Below are 18,199 nucleotides of genomic sequence, written 5' to 3'. Positions count from 1 at the left end.
ATTTGGCTCTCTGTCTGTTAATGGTGTATAGGAATGCTTGTGATTTTTGCACATTGATTTTGTATCCTGAGACTTTGCTGAAGTTTCTTATCAGCTTTGAGGAGATTTTGGCATCACGCTACCTGACTTCAAACTACACTACAAGGCTACAGTAACCAAAACAGCATGGTACTGGTACCAAAACAGAGATATAGACCAATGGAAAAGAACAGAGCCCTCACAAATATCATCACACATCTACAACCATCTGATCTTTGACAAACCTGACAAAAACAAGAAATGGGGAAAGGATTCCCTATTTAATAAATGGTGCTGGGAAAACTGGCTAGTCATATGTAGAAAGCTGAAACTGGATCCCTTCCTTACATCTTATACAAAAATTAACTCAAAATGGATTAAAGACTTAAATGTTAGACCTAAAACCATAAAAACCCTACAAGAAAACCTAGGCAATACCATTCAGGACATAGGCACAGGCAAGGACTTCATGACTAAAACACCAAAAGCAATGGCAACAAAAGCCAACATTGACAAATGGTATCTAATTAAACTAAAGAGCTTATGCATAGCAAAAGAAACTACCATCAGAGTGAACAGGCAATCTGCAGAATGGGAGAAAATTTTTGCAATCTACTCATCTGACAAAGGGCTAATATCCAGAATCTACAAGGAACTTAAACAAATTTACAAGAAAAAATCAACCCCATCAAAAAGTGGGCAAAGGATATGAACAGACATTTCTCAAAAGAAGACATTTATGCAGCCAACAGACACATGAAAAAATGCTCATCATCACTGGCCATCACAGAAATGCAAATCAAAACCACAATGAGATACCATCTCACACCAGTTAGAATGGTGATCATTAAAAGGTCAGGAGGCCCGGCACGGTGGCTCAAGCCTGTAATCCCAGCACTTTGGGAGGCCCAGACAGGCGGATCACGAGGTCAGGAGATCGAAATCATCCTGGCTAACATGGTGAAAACCCGTCTCTACTAAAAAATACGAAAAACAAGCCGGGTGAGGTGGCGGGTGCCCATAGTCCCAGCTACTCGGGAGGCTGAGGCAGGAGAATGGCCTAAACCCGGGAGACGGAGCTTGCAGTGAGCCGAGATCGCGCCACTGCACTCCAGGCTGGGTGACAGAGCAAGACTCTGTCTCAAGAAAAAAAAAAAAAAAGGGTCAGGAAACAGGTTCTGGAGAGGATGTGGAGAAATAGGAACACTTTTACATTTTTGGTGGGAGTGTAAATAAGTTCAACCATTGTGGAAGACAGTGTGGCAATTCCTCAAGGATCTAGAACTAGAAATACCATTTGATCCAGCCATCCCATTACTGGGTATATACCCAAAGGATTATAAATCATGCTACTATAAAGACCCATGCACACATATGTTTATTGTGGCACTATTCACAATAGCAAAGACTTGGAACCAACCCAAATGTCCATCAATGATAGACTGGATTAAGAAAATGTGGCACATATATGCTATGGAATACTATGCAGCCATAAAAAAGATGTGTTCATGTCCTTTGTAGGGACATGGATGAAGCTGGAAACCATCATTCTCAGCAAACTGTTGCAAGAACAGAAAACCAAACACGGCAGGTTGTCACTCATAGGTGGGAACTGAACAATGAGAACACTTGGACACAGGAAGGGGAACACCAGGGCCTGTGGTGGGGGGGGGGGGGGGGGGGGGGGGATGGGGGAGGGATAGCTTTAGGAGATATACCTAATGTAAATGACCAGTTAACAGGTACAGCACACCAACATGGCACATGTATACATATGTAACAAAACTGCACGTTGTGCACATGTACCCTAGAACTTAAAGCATAATAAAAAATAAAAAAATTACTTTCTACTACGTAGCCTCCAGGCTCGAAGAATGAAATTATCTCATAAAAGAGATAATTTATAAAGTCGCTAACTCTGAAAAAAGGGACAACAGGGGGTTCCAGAACGTCCCCGCCAGCCTGCCAGGAGAAGACCAGAGACGTGCGTCACAACAGTCCAAAGTGAAGCCTCCCCCCTACGCCCTTCCCCGCCATCCAGGGAACTGGTGGGGCGCGGTTCTTGGTCAGCCGCTGTCGCCTGCGCAGTCGTAGTAAGGCTCGTGAGCGCCACGCCCTGAAAGAGAAGGGCGGAGGGACGAGTATACGCATGCGTCTGTTCCTTGGCTGCTAGCTCTTAGACCCCGCAGTGAGGTCTGACGTCATTTCCTGCCGTAAGTAGACTGTGCCTCCGGGTCGCGGTCATTTTGAGCCCCTGTCTGGGTGACTTCTTGCGGCTGTCCGCCCCCTCCCCCTCCCCGCGGTACCTTGCACTTTTCTCTCTCCCTGCCCCCTCTGGAGTCCCCCCTGCGGCCTTCTGTCCCTGATCGCTTGGGTTCGCCTTGCCATCGCCTGCTGCTGTGGTCGGAAGGTAGGTGAGGTGCCCCAGACAGCCCCGTTGTTGCTCTCCGCGTATCCCCTCACCACCTTCGCGGCCGTCCACGACATTCGCACCTTCCGCCATTTTCCTGCCTGTGAGGGTGGACAGATCGCGCTCGGGTCTCGGCCTCCTGAGTGCCCGTGACCGCAGGAAGCGACGGAGTGCTTCTGGGGGTGTGAGCTGGGGAAGTTCGTGGTCACGGATGCGTGTGGGGTTGTTGCTCAGTCTGTAACAGCAGGTGGGAGACGGACACAGTAGTGGAGGATGGAGTGTGGGAATCAGCGGTTATAGGTCGCTTAGGCTTTAATCCAGCTTTCTTTTGTGTTGAGAACTTAAAATGGTATTGTCTCAAGGGCCTTGTCAGCCCTGACAGTCTTCCTGGTGTTTCTGGGAAGGATGCTGTTATGGGAAATAAGAGGGTTTCATTTTTTCTCATACGATTGTAGGGTAAAAGTAGTTAATTCAGCAGGCTCCATCCATCCATGAATTCAGCTGACCCTTTTTATTTCTTTTCTCTATTTAAGGGATTGGCATGTAGTAGACCCTCATGGCTTATTGACTAAATGAATTATGGAAGAGCTCACTTGCTATCCTCATTGTGCATGCCATTCCTGTTTCCATGCAAATTGTTTTTAAAATGAGAATAATCATGATCCGACGTAAACATTCTGTAAAATGCAGTTACTTGATCTGTTGATCTAAGTCCCAATATATGAGTTTTAAAAAACGAACCGAATAAAAAAATGTATATTCTTGGAATTTTTGCATTGTTTTCTTAGTATTCTTGGGGAGGAAGGAAATTTGGAGATACAGAATTTGCTGTTAGTTTTACATCACAGAGAGAAGGATATGATATCCTTGTTATTCCGTAATTTTTGAGTGCCCATTTGTGGGAGAGGTTGAATGTTTCTCATTATTATTTCATTTTTTAATATGGAAGCTCACAAATGACTTGAAATCTTTTTCTCTTCTATTTTGGGGAATTATCCTAATCATTGGGCATAGATTTGAGAAACAACCCAAACATACTATGTGAAAGAACCCATTTTCAGGAGGAAAAGATACGTCTGTTATTTTATTGATATCTAGATAGTAAAAAACATGATTAACTTATAAAACGCTTATGCTTTTTCAATTAAGGGACTTAACCTGAATAGTGAGTTCCAAATTAATCAGTAGGTCTGTTATTTTTTCATCTAGCTATTTATATGTGAAGTACTTAAGATATAGTAGTGTTTAGTAAATATTTGTTGATTGGTTGCTGTATAGACTAGTAGTTTTACTATATCATACGTCTTGATTTACTTTGACCTATCTAGTGATGGTTTCTAATACTTAATATGTAATGTTTTTGATACAGGAAAAATGAATGGGAGGGCTGATTTTCGAGAGCCGAATGCAGAGGTTCCAAGACCAATTCCCCGTAACTATCTATTAAGTATTTATAATTAGAAGCACTTCCTATGTAAAGGAAATTTCATTGCCTTGAGTAACAGTGGCAGGTGGGCTGGCTTCATGGGCATGTGCAGATAGTGCCCCATACTTGGTTTCATGTTCTAGTCTTGTTATCTTGAAATTTGTAATCATTTGGACAAGGAGTCCAACGTTTTTATTTTGCACTGGACCCAGCACATTAGGTAGCCAGTCCTGACTAGCAGATAGTAGCATTAATTCTATTTGAAGTCAAAGTTTGTTAAAAGTGTATAAGTGGCCTGGCCCGGTGGCTCATAGTAATCCCAGCACTTTGGGAGGCCAAGGTGGGTGAATCACCTGAGGTCAGGAGTTCACGACTAGCCTGGCCAACATGGTGAAACCCCATGTCTACTAAAATACAAAAAATTAGCCTGGTGTGGTGATGGGTACCTGTAATCCCAGCCACTCGGGAGTCTGAGGCAGGAGAATCGCTTGAACCCGGGAGGTGGAGGTTGCAGTGAGCCGAGATCGTGCCATTGCACTCCAGCTTGGGCAACAAGAGTGAAACTTTGTCTCAAAAAAAAAAAAAAAAAAAAATGCATAAGCCAGTTGTTTTATTATTTGAGTTTTAAAAAAAGTGGGTGCCTCTTGTTAATATTTAGGCTAAGATAATTTTTCAGACTTAGTTTTATTATGGATAATTTAATGTTTCCTGATTTTTCTCTGGTAAAAAGACATAGGACCTGATTACATTCCAACAGAGGAAGAAAGGAGAGTCTTCGCAGAATGCAATGATGAAAGCTTCTGGTTCAGATGTGAGTTCAATTTTCTAATTAATATAATTTGATCCAAAATTTGTACCTGAAATTTTGACCTGAATTTGAACCTGAAATTATAATAACTCCGTATAGAACAAATTAGCAAACTTTTTGCATAGTGTGGTTGTTATTAAAAGAGATTGATTAAGGAAATAAAGGAATTGCACACATTTTAAAGTAATTATTTCCAGATTTTTTGTTTAACAAAACCATGAGGTAATTTTGTTGATAATAGTAATAGTTAGCATTTACTGTATGTACATGGATTATATAAAAACAACTCAATAAGCTTGATAACTATTATTACCCTCACTTTACAGGTGAAGGAATTGAGGTTTAGAGATGTTAAATGGCAACACTTAGTGTTACATAGGTGATAAATTACGATGTTTGGAGTTGAAACCAAGTCTGTCTGAAACAGATTTTACTCTTAATGCTTTTAACCATTACATAATAACAGGTTAGTTCCCATTTTATCATTGTGAAATGTTGTTATACTACCAGCTCTTGATTTCTGACTAGAAAAACGTATGTATTTTTGTGTATATCAAGATTTTATTTTTTAAATACAGAGATTGTTGGAAGCAGTACCCAAAATATACTCTCACTATTGAACAAAGAATTGGTATTGTTTTACTTGGAAACTGTAGTCCTTTCAGGTAAAAAGGAGGATGAATTTTTTTGTTGTTGTTTTTTGTTTGTTTGAGGCGGAGCTTCGTTCTTTTCACCCAGGCTGGAGTGCAATGACGTGATCTCTGCTCACTGTAACTTCTGCCTCCTGGGTTCAAGCGATTCTGCTTCCTCAGCCTTCCGAGTAGCTGGGATTACAGACATGTGCAGCCACACCCAGCAAATTTTTGTACTTTTAGTAGAGGTGGGATTTCACCATGTTGGCCAGGCTGGTCTTGAACTCCTGACCTTAGGTGATCCGCCTTGGCCTCCAAGAGTGCTGGGATTATAGGCATGAGCCACCGCACCCAGCAAATTTTTTTTGAAAAAGGCAACTTGGCTGGACACGGCGCCTCATGCCTATAATCGCAGCACTTTGGGAGGCAAAGGCAGGAGGATGGCTTGAGTCCAGGAGTTCAAGACCAGCCTGGGAAACATAGAGAGGTCTTGTCTCTACCAAAAATGAAAGAAATTAGCTGGGTGTAGTGGTAGGTAGCTGTAGTTGCAACCACTTGGGAGGCTGGGACTAAGGCAGGAGGATCCCTTGAGCTGGGTAGATAGAGGCTGCTGCAGTGAGCTATGATTACATCACTGCATTCCACCCTGGGTGACAGAGCCAGACCCTGTCTCAAAGAAAAAAAGGTCAACTTAAGCCATTAAGGAGGATGTATGTTTTCATCAGTGAGCCTGATATGTATGCTTAAAATGTGCAAGCTGTGCAAGGTACCTGTTGGGAAGATAAGTTTTATGAAAGACAGTCTTTGTCCTGAAGTAGTTTTCTTTATTTGTTTTTGTTTTTGAGACAGAGTCTCACTCTCTTTCCCAGGCTGAAGTGCAGTGGTGTGATCTCTGCTCATGTCAACATCCTCCTGGGTTCAAGTGATTATCCCACCATAGCGTCCTGAGTACCTGGGACTATGGGTGTGCGCCACCATGCCTGGCTAATTTTTGTGTTTTTAGTAGAGATGGGGTTTCACCATGTTGGCCAGGCTGATCTCAAACTCCTGACCTCAGTTGATTCACCCGCGTTGGCCTCCGAAAGTGCTGGGATTACAGGTGTGAGCCACAGTGCCCAGCCCTGAAGTAGTTTTATATGTGGTGAGACAAAACTAATATGTAAAACACTTAGAGATTAAGTGTGTAACTGTAGAAGACTTTTTAAAGAGATAAATTAATTAGAATTGACTTACTGAAATTGAAAAATTTGAATAACTTTTCACGTTTTAAAACTCAAAATTTTCTCAAAATTTTACCAAATTTCAATTTGGTAAAAACTGAAGCCTCTTTCAGTTTTTCAGTTGTGTTTTTCTGTAACATAAGGTAGCATACCTGAGTTGGAAAAAGACCTTTATTTGTTAAGCAAACAATACTTTAACAACTTTATAATAATACTATAGGCCAGGTATGGTGGCTGTAATCCCAGCACCTTGGTTTTGTTTTGTTTTTTATGTTTGTAGATACTAGGTTTTGCCATGTTGCCCAGGCTGATCTTGAACCCCTGAGCTCAAGCCATCTGCCTACCTTGGCCTCTCCAAAAGGTGGAATTTCAAGCATGAGCCAGTGAACCTGGCCCTAGCACATTGGGTGGCTGAGGCAGGAGGATCACCTGAGACCAGCAGTTTGAGACCAGCCTTGGCAACATAGTGAGACCCTGTCCCTAACCCCCCGCAAAAAATTAAAAAAATATAAAAAAATTGATAGTAGAGAAGTGAAGAGGAAAGGTAGAGTAGCATTTGGATGAAAGGAGTAGTGAACAAAGGCAGAGTTTGCAATAACTTTATCTCTACTAGAGCCATGAGCCTGAATTGATTGGAACAGAGGTCTTTCATTGAGGATAGAACATAAAACATAATAATGAGTTAAAGATTTGATCCATTATATCGTTTAGGTTCTTGAGCAGAGGGGGATGATGTGTAAGGTTTTTTTAAGGAAGGTTAGTTAACAGTGTGCAAGATGGGTAGAAGGGTGAGAAGTTGTACTAGGTAAAATCTGTTTTGAGCTTTTGGCAGTAACTTAGGCATATATATGTAGTCATCGATGAGATATAGTTGATTATTGTGTCATTTGGACTGGAAAAGATGAGCTGGCAACGAAAGATTTTTTAAAGGACAAATAACAGGATTTTTTAAAAAGTTCGACTAAGGGGGAATGAAGGAATGGTAAGAGGGAGGTAATAGCTTTAAGATAACCAGCTTAGGACACTCAATAATGATACTACTGAATAAAAGGTTCAGTTAGAAGGAGTTCTTGTTTGAAGATGAGTTTAGTTCAGACATTTTGAGTTCATGCTGCAACATTCGATTGTGGAAGATTTCTAAGCAACTAGAGATAGAAACAAAAGTATACATGAAAAATTAGTTTATTGTGGAGTTGTGTTGGTGAATTCGCCTATAAATTAAGTGTAGAGATAAAAGTGTGAAACTGATAATAGTTTCTGCCATGTAATTAATACTTAGTATTGATAGAATAAAGGATAAAGTTTGGATAGTCATGGATAAGGGAACAAGTGATAATGAAAGAATCAACAAAGACCAAGAGCAGTTAGGAAGATATAGGAGCTCTGATAGAATCTTTGTCATTTTATCCTCCAATATTCAGAGACTTGCAGATGTTTCAAACTAGAAAGAACCTGAATAAGAATTAGGTGATGGTGTCCATCTTAATTTATGATGACTATGCATCTAAAACAGTTATTCTCAACTGGAAGCATAATTGGAACAAGTTGAGAATAATTGTTTTAGATGCATAGTCATCATACATTAAGGACTTCTATAAAAATTTTCGTGGCTCATAGAATGGGAATAGTTTTTTTTTTTTGTTCCAGAGAAGGAGTCTCGCTCTATTGCCCAGGCTGGAGTGCAGTGCTGTGATCTCGACTCACTGCAACCTCTGTCTCCCGAGTTCAAGCAATTCTCCTGCCTCAGCTTCCCAAGTAGCTGGGATTATAGGCGCACACCACCATGCCCAGCTAAGTTTTTGTATTTTTAGTAGAGACCGGGTTTCACCATGTTGGCCAAGCTGGTCTTGAACTCCTGACCTTGTGATCTGCCCACCTTGACCTCCCAAAGTTCTGGGATTACAGGCATGAGCCACTGTGCCTGGCCAGAATGGGAAGAATTTCTTAGAGAACGTGGCTATATACTGTAGCAACAGTTTTTTTTTTTTTTTTTTTTTAATCTTTGAAGGTTATATAAAGTAGATAGGATAAAATGATCTATTTTCAAGTCTTGATGATACAGGATTAAGAAAAAGACAAGTCCGATAGAGGGAGTTTGGGATTATTTTAGTGTTGGGCTAATGGTTAAATAGATGCTAAGGTGTCCAGATTTATTTCTGGCTGATAAATGTATGCTGTTGCACATGTTTAATATTCTAAATAACTGTGACGGGGTTATGCCAAAAATACATTAAAGGGTAGTGAACAATGTCAGGATGCTCATGTATGCCAGACTTTTAATAGTGGGACATGTGGTATATGAATAGTACAAAGCTAAGTAATTTCTGTGTATTAAAACAGATAAATCACAGATTGAAAAGACGAAAAGTGGTCAGGTGCTGTGGCTCACACCTGTAATCCCAGCATTTTGGGAGGCTGAGGCGGGCAGATCAGTTGAGGTCAGGAGTTCGAGACCAGCCTGACCTATATGGTGAAACCCTGTGTCTACTAAAAATACAAAAGTTAGCTGGGCATGGTGGCAGGTGCCTTTAATTCCAGCTACTCGGGAAGCTGAGACAGGAGAATTGCTTGAACGCGGGAGGCGGAGGTTGCAGCGAGCCGAGATCGTGCCACTGCACTCCAGTCTGGATGACAGAGTGAGACTCCATCTCAAAAAACAAACAAAAAGACAAAAAGCATGTAATAAGGACAGGCTGAAAGACAGTTTGTTAATTTTATACCTATCTACATTACTGAGAAATTACAGCAGCCAAAAAATTACTGTATTAATAGGTAGCATTTGACTCTTAGATAACCAAGGTGTTGCATATTATAGCATCAAACATTGAAATGTAGAAGCTTGGTTGTAACCAGATGATAGGAAGTTCAATGTGTAATTATCAGAAGGATGATAATCATGCATTATGAAATTTTGTACTTTAACATTTGTACTTTCGAATTAGATAGTCTGTGCTGTATGTGACATATTTATGCAAACAAATAAGGGCATCTGTCCTACTTTGGAGAGTATCACCTCGTGACTTGATTAGAAAAAGGTGGTAAAAGCATTTACAAATTTATAAAAAAGCACTTACTAAGGTAATTTTTTATACATTTTTTAGGTCGGTTAAATATACTTATCCTGTTTTAAAATTAGACTTGTTGATCTAGGGACCGTTCTCTTTCCCTAAGATAACTTTGTTTCTATACTGGCCTACGTTCCATTAATCTGAAATACAACTGTGAAGGCATCTTATTTCTAAGTGCTTAAAATCATGACCCCATGCACTGACCTAAAATCACTATGTCTATGCCCAAACACACGGGTAGGGAAGACCCTGTACATATAGGGTCAGTTTATTGCACATTCATGTTAAAATAGTTCTCAACCTCCAGAATTACTGAAAAGATGTATCATTTCCTATTTGTATCAGCTGGAGTCTATGAATAATATTTCATACATGTGTACTATTAGTTTTCAAATGATATGGTATAAGAGTGATAAGAGTATGGGCCGGGCATGGTAGCTTAAACCTATAATCTCAGCATTTTGAGAGGCCGAGGTGGGCGGATCACTTGAAGTCAGGAGTTCAAGACCAGCCTGGCTAACATGGTGAAACCCTGTCTGTACTAAAAATACAAAAATTAGCCAGGTGTGGTGGCACATGCCTGTAGTCGCAGCTTCTTTTGATGCTGAGGCAGGAGAATGGCTTGAACTTGGGAGGCAGAGGTTGCATTGAGCCGAGATCGTGACATTGCACTCTAGCCTGGGTGACAGAGCGAGACTTCATCTCAAAAAAAATAAAAGAGAGAAAAAAGAGTATGGACTCTGGGGCCTGATTGGCTGGATTCAAATCCCAGCTCCACTCACAGTAGCTGTGAGATTTTGGGCAAGTTCCTGAGGTCTGTGTGCTACAGTTTCCTTATCTGTAAAATGGGGATAACTGCCTAGCTCATGAAATTATTATAGGGATTAATGCAATTTAATTAAGTGTTGACTATCTTTATTAAATAGCTATCAGTGTTATTGTGATTAATGAAATAAAAATTTTTATTGACTACAGTTAGGAATATAGAGTAGCTTTTTGTTACTGTGAGGGGAGAAGAGTTTAAAGAATTGTAGGAATTCTTGTACATATTGAATATAGTTCGGGACTGTGGTAATAATGTGCACTAGGTTTTGGTCAGCAGTATTATTGATTTGCCTATAGAAACAGATTATTTAACAAAACAAATTACATAATGTAGTGGAAAAGGCCACTGACTGGGGAGTCAGGAGACTTGGGTTCTGATCTCAGCATTACCACAAACTAATCAGCTGTGTTGCTTTGAGCAAATGACGTGTGTTTTCTGGATGTCAGTGTGCTCTGATTAGAATGAGGACTAGATAATCTCTGAAGCCTCTTTCAGTCTTACCATCGTCTTTTTCTGTGACATAAAGTAGAATACCTGAGTTGGAATGAGACCTTAGGTTTACTCCATTATCCCTTATAGCATGAGAAGAAGCTATGCAAAGACATTGTGGTGAATGGCAGAACTAGTACTAGAATTTCCTCAAACAGACTATTACTCTGCATTAAATGGGGAAAGCATTATCCATTGTAGAAATGGCCAACTAACTCATTGCCTTTTATTCTTATATGATTCTTCAGTGCTTCATGTTGCAATCCTTGAGTCAAGCTGGAGAAAAATGATTGCAAATTGTACTGGTGCTGTAATTAAAAGGGATTTGTCCTTTGCAAAACTTTAAATGATAATACATGAAGGCATTCTAACCAGCCAACATTAAAGAAACCGTATTTCCAGCAAAGGTAAAATCTGTTAGTAAGTAGGATAGCATGAATTCAAACCTTAGCGTTTGTGCAATTTGTGTCTGGTGGCAAAGTTAATGCCCTATTCCAAAGTGATGGATTTTAATCATGAAATCTGTGTAATAATTCAAATGTCTTAATTACTTTGGTTCTTAAATTGTCCATGTATGGTTTAGACCAGAGTTGAACAAACTAGACCATGGACCAAATCTGTTTTTGTATGCATGAGCTAAGAATTGTTTTTACATTTTTAAATGGTTAAGAGGCTGCGTGCAGTGACTCAAGCCTGTAATCCCAGCACTTTGGGAGGCCGAGGTGGGCTGATTACTTGAACCCAGGAGATCGAGACCAGCCTGGGCAACATGGCGCAACCTCATCTCTACAAAAAAAAAAAAAAAAAAAAGACAGAAAATTAGCTGGGCATGGTGGTGCATGCCTGTTGTCCCAGCCACTTGGGAGGCTGAAGCAGAAGGATCATCTGAGCCAGCAAGTTGAGGCTGCAGTGAGATGAGATTGTACCACTGCATTCCAGCCCTGGTGATAGAGTGAGACCCTGTCTAAAAAAATAAAATAAGATAAAATGGTTAAGAAATCAAAGGAGAAGAATATTTCATTACCTGTGAAAATTACATGAAATTTGTATTTTTGCATCTAAAAATAAAGTTTTGTTGGAACACAGCTATGTTCATGTGTTTTTGGATTGTCTCTGGGTGCTTTTGCTTTAAAATGGCAGTTGAGTAACTGGGACAGAGATTGGCCCACAAAACCCAAAATATTTACCATCTGGCTTTTCATAGAATGTGTTTGCCAACCTCAGGTCTGGAACAGCACCCTCCAGTGTGGCAGCCAGTAGCCACATGTAGTGATTTAACTTTAAAATAACTTACAGTGAAAGGATATAAAGCAAAATCATAAAAGGAAAGGGAGCATGGAGGGAAGTACAGCGGAAACCAGGTCCCAAGAGTTCTCTCCTCAGGGAGAGACTTCCCAGGAAGTGTAAATTTCTCCAACAGCTAGTCATAACAATGTGTGAAGTTTTATCTACCAGGGGAACCCATTAGGGACTCAGTGCCCATGGTTTTTATTGGGGGCTGGTCACTTATGCACCCTCTGCCTAACAGGTACCAAAATTCCAGACTCCCAGAATGAAAGCAGGTGTTTGGCATGAACTGTATTTGTTCAGATAGTTTGGGCACAGTGAGCCAACACATATATCAATGGAGGGAACTGTTTATAAGTCAAGTACCAAGACCAAGTTGATCACAGGCACAGGATTGGTCACTCAAAGACCAACTTTCATTATCACAAAAAATTCTGTTAGACAGTGCTGTTGCCCAGAACAGTGATTCATAGCTGTTTTTAAGTTATAATCCCCTTCAAGATTATGAGTTTTGGATTTTTCACTTTTGGTTTTAGGCATATATACAGATGTAATATTTTCATATAGTTTAAGGCATTCACTAGTTTAGAAGAAAGAACATTAGTGTTTAAAATACATGCTTTTTAATTTTTGCCCCAGCCACCGTATGATTACGGTCAAATATATTTTGTATTTTGGTTTAGACAGTGTAATACAGAGCTTAAAAGCTTGAGATCTGGTATCAGACAGATTGTATTAGAATCTGCGACCAACCATTCAACTAGTTGTTTGGCCTTAAGCAAATTACTTAACATCTCTAAGCTTCAGTTTCCTTATCTTTAAAAGAGTGGTAATAACATTATGTACGTTATAGAAATATGATAAAAAGTGTAATAAATGAGATAATGCACATAAGGCGCTTAGCATGATGCACAAAATTTAGTCATTATTCAGTAGTGGTTCTTGTTTGTAACTTGTTTCTTACCTCTCCCTCATTAACTTTTTCCCCTTCTGTAACTTCAGAAGTAATTTTTAGTCATTTTTACTACGTTGTCTTAATTGATGCTGTTAATGAACAGCTGGCTATTTGGAACCTAAGCCTAGATGGTTAATGAATTATATTGTTTAATATTTTGTGATGTTTTCTTAAATTTAAAATGCTCCTTTAATTTTTCCACTATGTATGCAGTACAGCTTTTAAAAATGGAAGTCTTTTTTAAAGATCTTAGTTTTGCAATATAATTCCTAGATGGTTTTACTGATACTCATTTATCTAATGAACTTTAGACAAAATCTTTTACTTTTGTTGACGTTAACAAGGTCTTTTTCCTCCTATAGCTGTGCCTTTGGCTGCAACAAGTATGTTGATTACTCAAGGATTAATTAGTAAAGGTAAATATTTAAAATTTGAATTTATTTAGCATTTTGGATACCATATTTGTTTTGTGGTATTTTCCAGATCTTTAGAAAAAGTAAAGGTAACAATGTATCATACTAAACACTATGTAGTAATTCATTGATGCATTTCTACAATATTAAATATTTTGTCTCTATGGACCCACTGGCTCAAATATCATGACTTGAGAATTTCTCCTGCACTAATAGCATCATTAACAACCTTCAAGAGCAAGAAAGTAACTAAACACCAGTATTAGCAGGGCAAATCTGGTCTAGGTGGGCCAATAGCAACATTATCGCCTAGGAGCTTGTTAGAATGCACATTCATGGGGACCAGGAGTCTGTGTTTTAACAAACTCCAGGTGATTCTTATATAATGATTTAAAGATCAGTAGCTCTCTAAACCAGCTTTGTCTGACCACTTGGTGGGGGTGAGTGGAGGTGAGTTAGCATTATTCAAAAAATTAGAATCTCAGGGGTCTGGCAGGTGATCTATTTTTAACAAGCCACCGAGGAGGCTTTCTTGTCCTAAAGTCTATTGGCTCAAATAGTACAGTGTATTCATGTGGAATTGAGTTTAGATTGAGTATTAAACGTCTTGAGTCCTGCATTTAAAATTTAGTGGAGTAAGCGGTAGAGTTGCTTATTTCATTTACCTCATGAACTATCCATCTGGTAATGGGAAGGTGTCCTGGAAAAGGATGGTGACCTTAGGATGACCTAGAGGCCTATTGCTTTAATTAACTGGCACCTTCAAAAATGTGACTTAATGATTGGAATATTTGGCCTTTTTACATTAGGATATGATGTACGGTACTTAGTTTTGACACAATTAGTTGATAAAAGTAGTTTTGGAGGCAAATGAGAGGATTTTTTTGGGTAAAAATTTGTTTAAGGAACTTCTGAAGAACTTTATGATAATATAATATAGTACCATGACAAAAATCTTAAACATAGAAGCAAGTCAAGATATATGCACTTATATGTCCTTAAGACTAAGCTGTTTTATAGACTGAGATTGGTTCTGTATTGTGAGAGAGAAAAAAAAACACTTGAATTACATTTCTTTGTAGGAAAAAGTGGCACAGGGATGAAATTACAGTGTTTATTATTGTTCTGCTTCTTTTATCTGTTTTAATCCAGTGTGTCTTTTAATAATGATTGGAGCTAGATATGCAGAAGGTTATACAAAAGAAATTTAATAGCTGCTAGTAGTTCACTGGAGGAAACAAGTAGATGTGAACATACGTTGAAGCAAATAGAAAATTTAATTACATACTTAATACGCTACTAAATTGTATAGTAGAGACTAAGAGTTGTAGGTGTTCAAAGAAGAAAAACCTTTGTAGGGCTGTTGTAATCAAGGAAAGTTTCTTGAAAGAAGTAAATTTTGAAGGATGGGCAGGATTTAGTTTAAAAGAGAAGAAAGAACATACCAGGAAGGAGGGACCTGATGATCAAGACAAATAGGCATGACTATTAGGAGAGGCAATCAGGATTGAACTGAAAAGACAGAATCATTCAGGGAGGAGTGAAAACTCCATTAAATAGCTGAAGTAGAGTCAGGAGAAATTATAATTTGGATTAGGTTATGAAGAGGAGAAAGTTTTTTAGAGATTTTGGGTTTAGGTGCAGTTGAAGACTTTGGGCTACTTGAAGGTATGGTAGAAGTGACATTGGGAGGCCGAGTCAGGTGCATCACGAGGTTAGGAAATCGAGACCATCCTGGCCAACATGATGAAACCCCATCTCTACTAAAAATACAAAAACATTAGCCAGGTGTGGTCACGCGTGCCTGTAGTCCCAGCTACTCAGGAGGCCGAGGCAGGAGAATCGCTTGAACCCAGGAGGCAGAGGCTGCAGTGAGTCGTGATGGGGCCACTGCACTCCATCCTGGGCAACAGAGTGATACTCTGTCTCAAAAAAAAAGGTAAAAATTGGGAGAGACTTTAAGAAAAGAATTTGGAACCCACCAAGGCATTTTGCATTTAATCATAATCCCTGACATTTTGTACAGTGGTCCTTTTATATCTGTGTGAATTGGTTCCAGGACCCTCCAGAGGATACCAAAATCCACGATAGCTTAAGTCTCATATAAAATGGCCTAGTAAAGTTTACATGCATATCTGCCTGTATACTTTAAATCATCTCTAGATTACTTACAATACCTAAGACTATGTAAACACTATGTAAACAGTTGTTATACTGTATTGTTTAGGGAATAATGACAAGATGAAAGTCTGTACATGTTTAGTATAGTTGCAGTTTTTTTTTTTCCTGAATATTTTCTATCCGCAGTTGGTTGCAGAACGTGTGCATACAGAGGGCTGCCTGTATCTCCTTTCATTCACAGTGTGTCATACTCCACGTGGTCTTAGATGTTCCCTCTGTTTCTTCCTGATCTACCAAAACCATTTAAACATGCTCAGGTCTCCTCTAACTTGAGAACATTAAAAAGAAAAAAAATCCTCCCTTATTTCTTTTTCCACCTACTCCCAACTGCCTCATATTTGAAGCCAGAGCCAGACTTCATGAATGAGCACTTCACTTTTTACTTCATTTAACCCATTGCAGCCAGTGTGAGACTATCCATATATTCTACCATTTATAAGTTCAAAAGTTCAAAAACAAACCACCTGTTTGTTGCTTACATATGATGGACAGTTTTTGTTCTTGACCAACATTATATAACTTTAACCAGTTTTTCTTGAAATAGTCTATTCTGTTGGCTTCCATGATGGCATATTCCTAAGATTTTTCTCCTACCTCAGGCGGTTCCTCCATTGTTTCATGTTTTTTGAGTGTCTGATATGTACTATACATTGTTGTATAGAACTAAACAACAAAAATTCATGACCTCTTGGTGCTTACATTCTTGTATGGGTTTTTTTGTCTACTTGTTTTGGAAATGTTGGTATTATTATATTCTGGATATAATATATAATATGGATGACCCTTCTATAGGCTCCTCAGATGGAACTCATCATTTTCCACAAAACCAATTCCTCCTTTCCCTTCATGACTGAGTGGCATTAGTACTACCCAGGAGACTGGGACATTATCCTTCACATCTATCCCTTATCTGCCTTGTCCAATTAATGTCTTTTAGCTCTTAAATGTCTTTATTAACTATCTACCTTCATCTGTACTGCCACTATAATTAACACAACCATATGTCACAAAGAGTATTGCATTAACCTTCAACAAATCTGTTTGCTTCCATTCTTGCTACTTCTCCTTAGGAAAATAAGCTATTTCTAGCACCTGACAGAGGGCATACATAGTGCACATAGTACTCAAATATTTGAGGGGATGGATAGCAACCGTGACACTATTCTCTTTGTCTTAACTCTCTCTCTAGATTGTAAATTCCATGAGAGTAAAGAGTGTATCTTGTTTCCTGTTAATATCCAGTATTTAGTGCCTTTATGTTGGAAGTGGTCTATATGGTGACAGTATGAAGGAACAACTTTTTAATGTAAAAATAGAGATATATTCTTACCATCTTCCTTTTCCTGTTATCATCCCAGTGGTATAAATGAAGAAACTGAGGCTAAAGGCACAGATTAGTTGTCTTTTTGTACTTTAATTACATGAAATCACACACTGAAGTATTCTTTTATGTAAGTTCTTTCAGCATAGTGAGATTTATCCAGTAGTGTGCTGGAACTGGTTTGTACTGGCTCCTGAGAATTGGTTGTTAAATTTTCAGGAACTTCGGCAAGCCGATTTTTAAAGTGTTGGTAGTTGGCCAGGTACAGTGGCTTATGCCTGTAATCCCAGCACTTTGGGAGGCCAAGGCAGGCGGATCATGAGGGCAGGTGATTGAGACCATCCTGGCCAACATGGTGAAACCCTGTCTCTACTAAAAATACAAAAAATCAGCTGGAATGGTGGCGCGTGCCTGTAGTCCCAGCTACTTGGGAGACTGAGGCAGGAGAATTGCTTGAACCCAGGAGGCGGAGGTTCCTGTGAGCTGAGATGGCGCCACTGCACTCCAGCCTGGCGAGAGAGCGAGACTCATCTGAAAAAAAAAAAAGAATTGGTAGCTTTACACCATGGAAACTGACAAACATTAAAATTAGAGCTTTTTATAGTAAACCAGCACATCATTGCACTTAACCACGTTGTTGCATGTAGTTGCCATATAGTTTTCCTCTGTGTGAATACACCAGTTTATCTGTCTGAACTGAACATTGATAATCGGTAGTTTTCAGTTTTCACTGTTACAATTAGTTCTGCCTAGAATATGGTGCCTTTTGATAGACATTTTGCTGGGTCATAGCTTTTGTATATATTTATTTAGCTTTAGTAGATATTACCAAACTGTAGACCAATTTATACTCCTACATTCTCACCTACACTAGCTATTTTTATGTCTTTTATGTTTTAGCCGTTGTGGTAAATGAACACAAATATTGATTGCATTGTGGCTTGAATTTGTAGTTCCCTGTGACCAATTAAGTTGAAGACCTTTTCATTTGTTTATACTTCATTTCAGCATATCTTTTTTTGTGAAGTATCTGTTTAAGTCTCTTAACCATTTTTCCATTGTATTGTCTTTTTTCCTGTTGGTTTTGTGAGACTCCTCTGTATATTTTGGAACTGAGTCTTTTCTCAGATATAGATATGGTGATT

At 39.1% G+C, this 18,199-nt stretch overlaps 1 protein-coding gene across 4 annotated transcripts in view; it reads left to right on the top strand.

The window, feature by feature from the left end:
- Positions 1-2,218: 2,218 nt before the first annotated feature.
- OCIAD1 (OCIA domain containing 1) overlaps positions 2,219-18,199 on the top strand; it is a 29,797-nt gene continuing 13,816 nt past the window's right edge. For 2 of the 4 annotated variants that reach the window (XM_038008532.2, XM_008017439.3), the window contains exons 1-4: positions 2,245-2,428; positions 3,798-3,860; positions 4,585-4,665; positions 13,502-13,555. In XM_038008532.2, the coding sequence (XP_037864460.1) occupies positions 3,803-3,860; positions 4,585-4,665; positions 13,502-13,555 (193 nt within the window). In that variant the 5' untranslated portion in view covers positions 2,245-2,428; positions 3,798-3,802. Of the gene's footprint in view, positions 2,429-2,514; positions 2,676-3,797; positions 3,861-4,584; positions 4,666-13,501; positions 13,556-18,199 lie in introns of those variants that run through there. The other 2 variants (XM_008017434.3, XM_008017435.3) reach the window with 2 other exon arrangements.

The sequence above is a fragment of the Chlorocebus sabaeus genome, chromosome 27 (genome assembly GCF_047675955.1).
Source record: "Chlorocebus sabaeus isolate Y175 chromosome 27, mChlSab1.0.hap1, whole genome shotgun sequence".
Taxonomy (NCBI): Eukaryota; Metazoa; Chordata; class Mammalia; order Primates; family Cercopithecidae; genus Chlorocebus; species Chlorocebus sabaeus.
The sequence above is the reverse complement of the archived record's forward strand: the minus strand, read 5'-3'. Positions and strand labels throughout refer to the sequence as shown.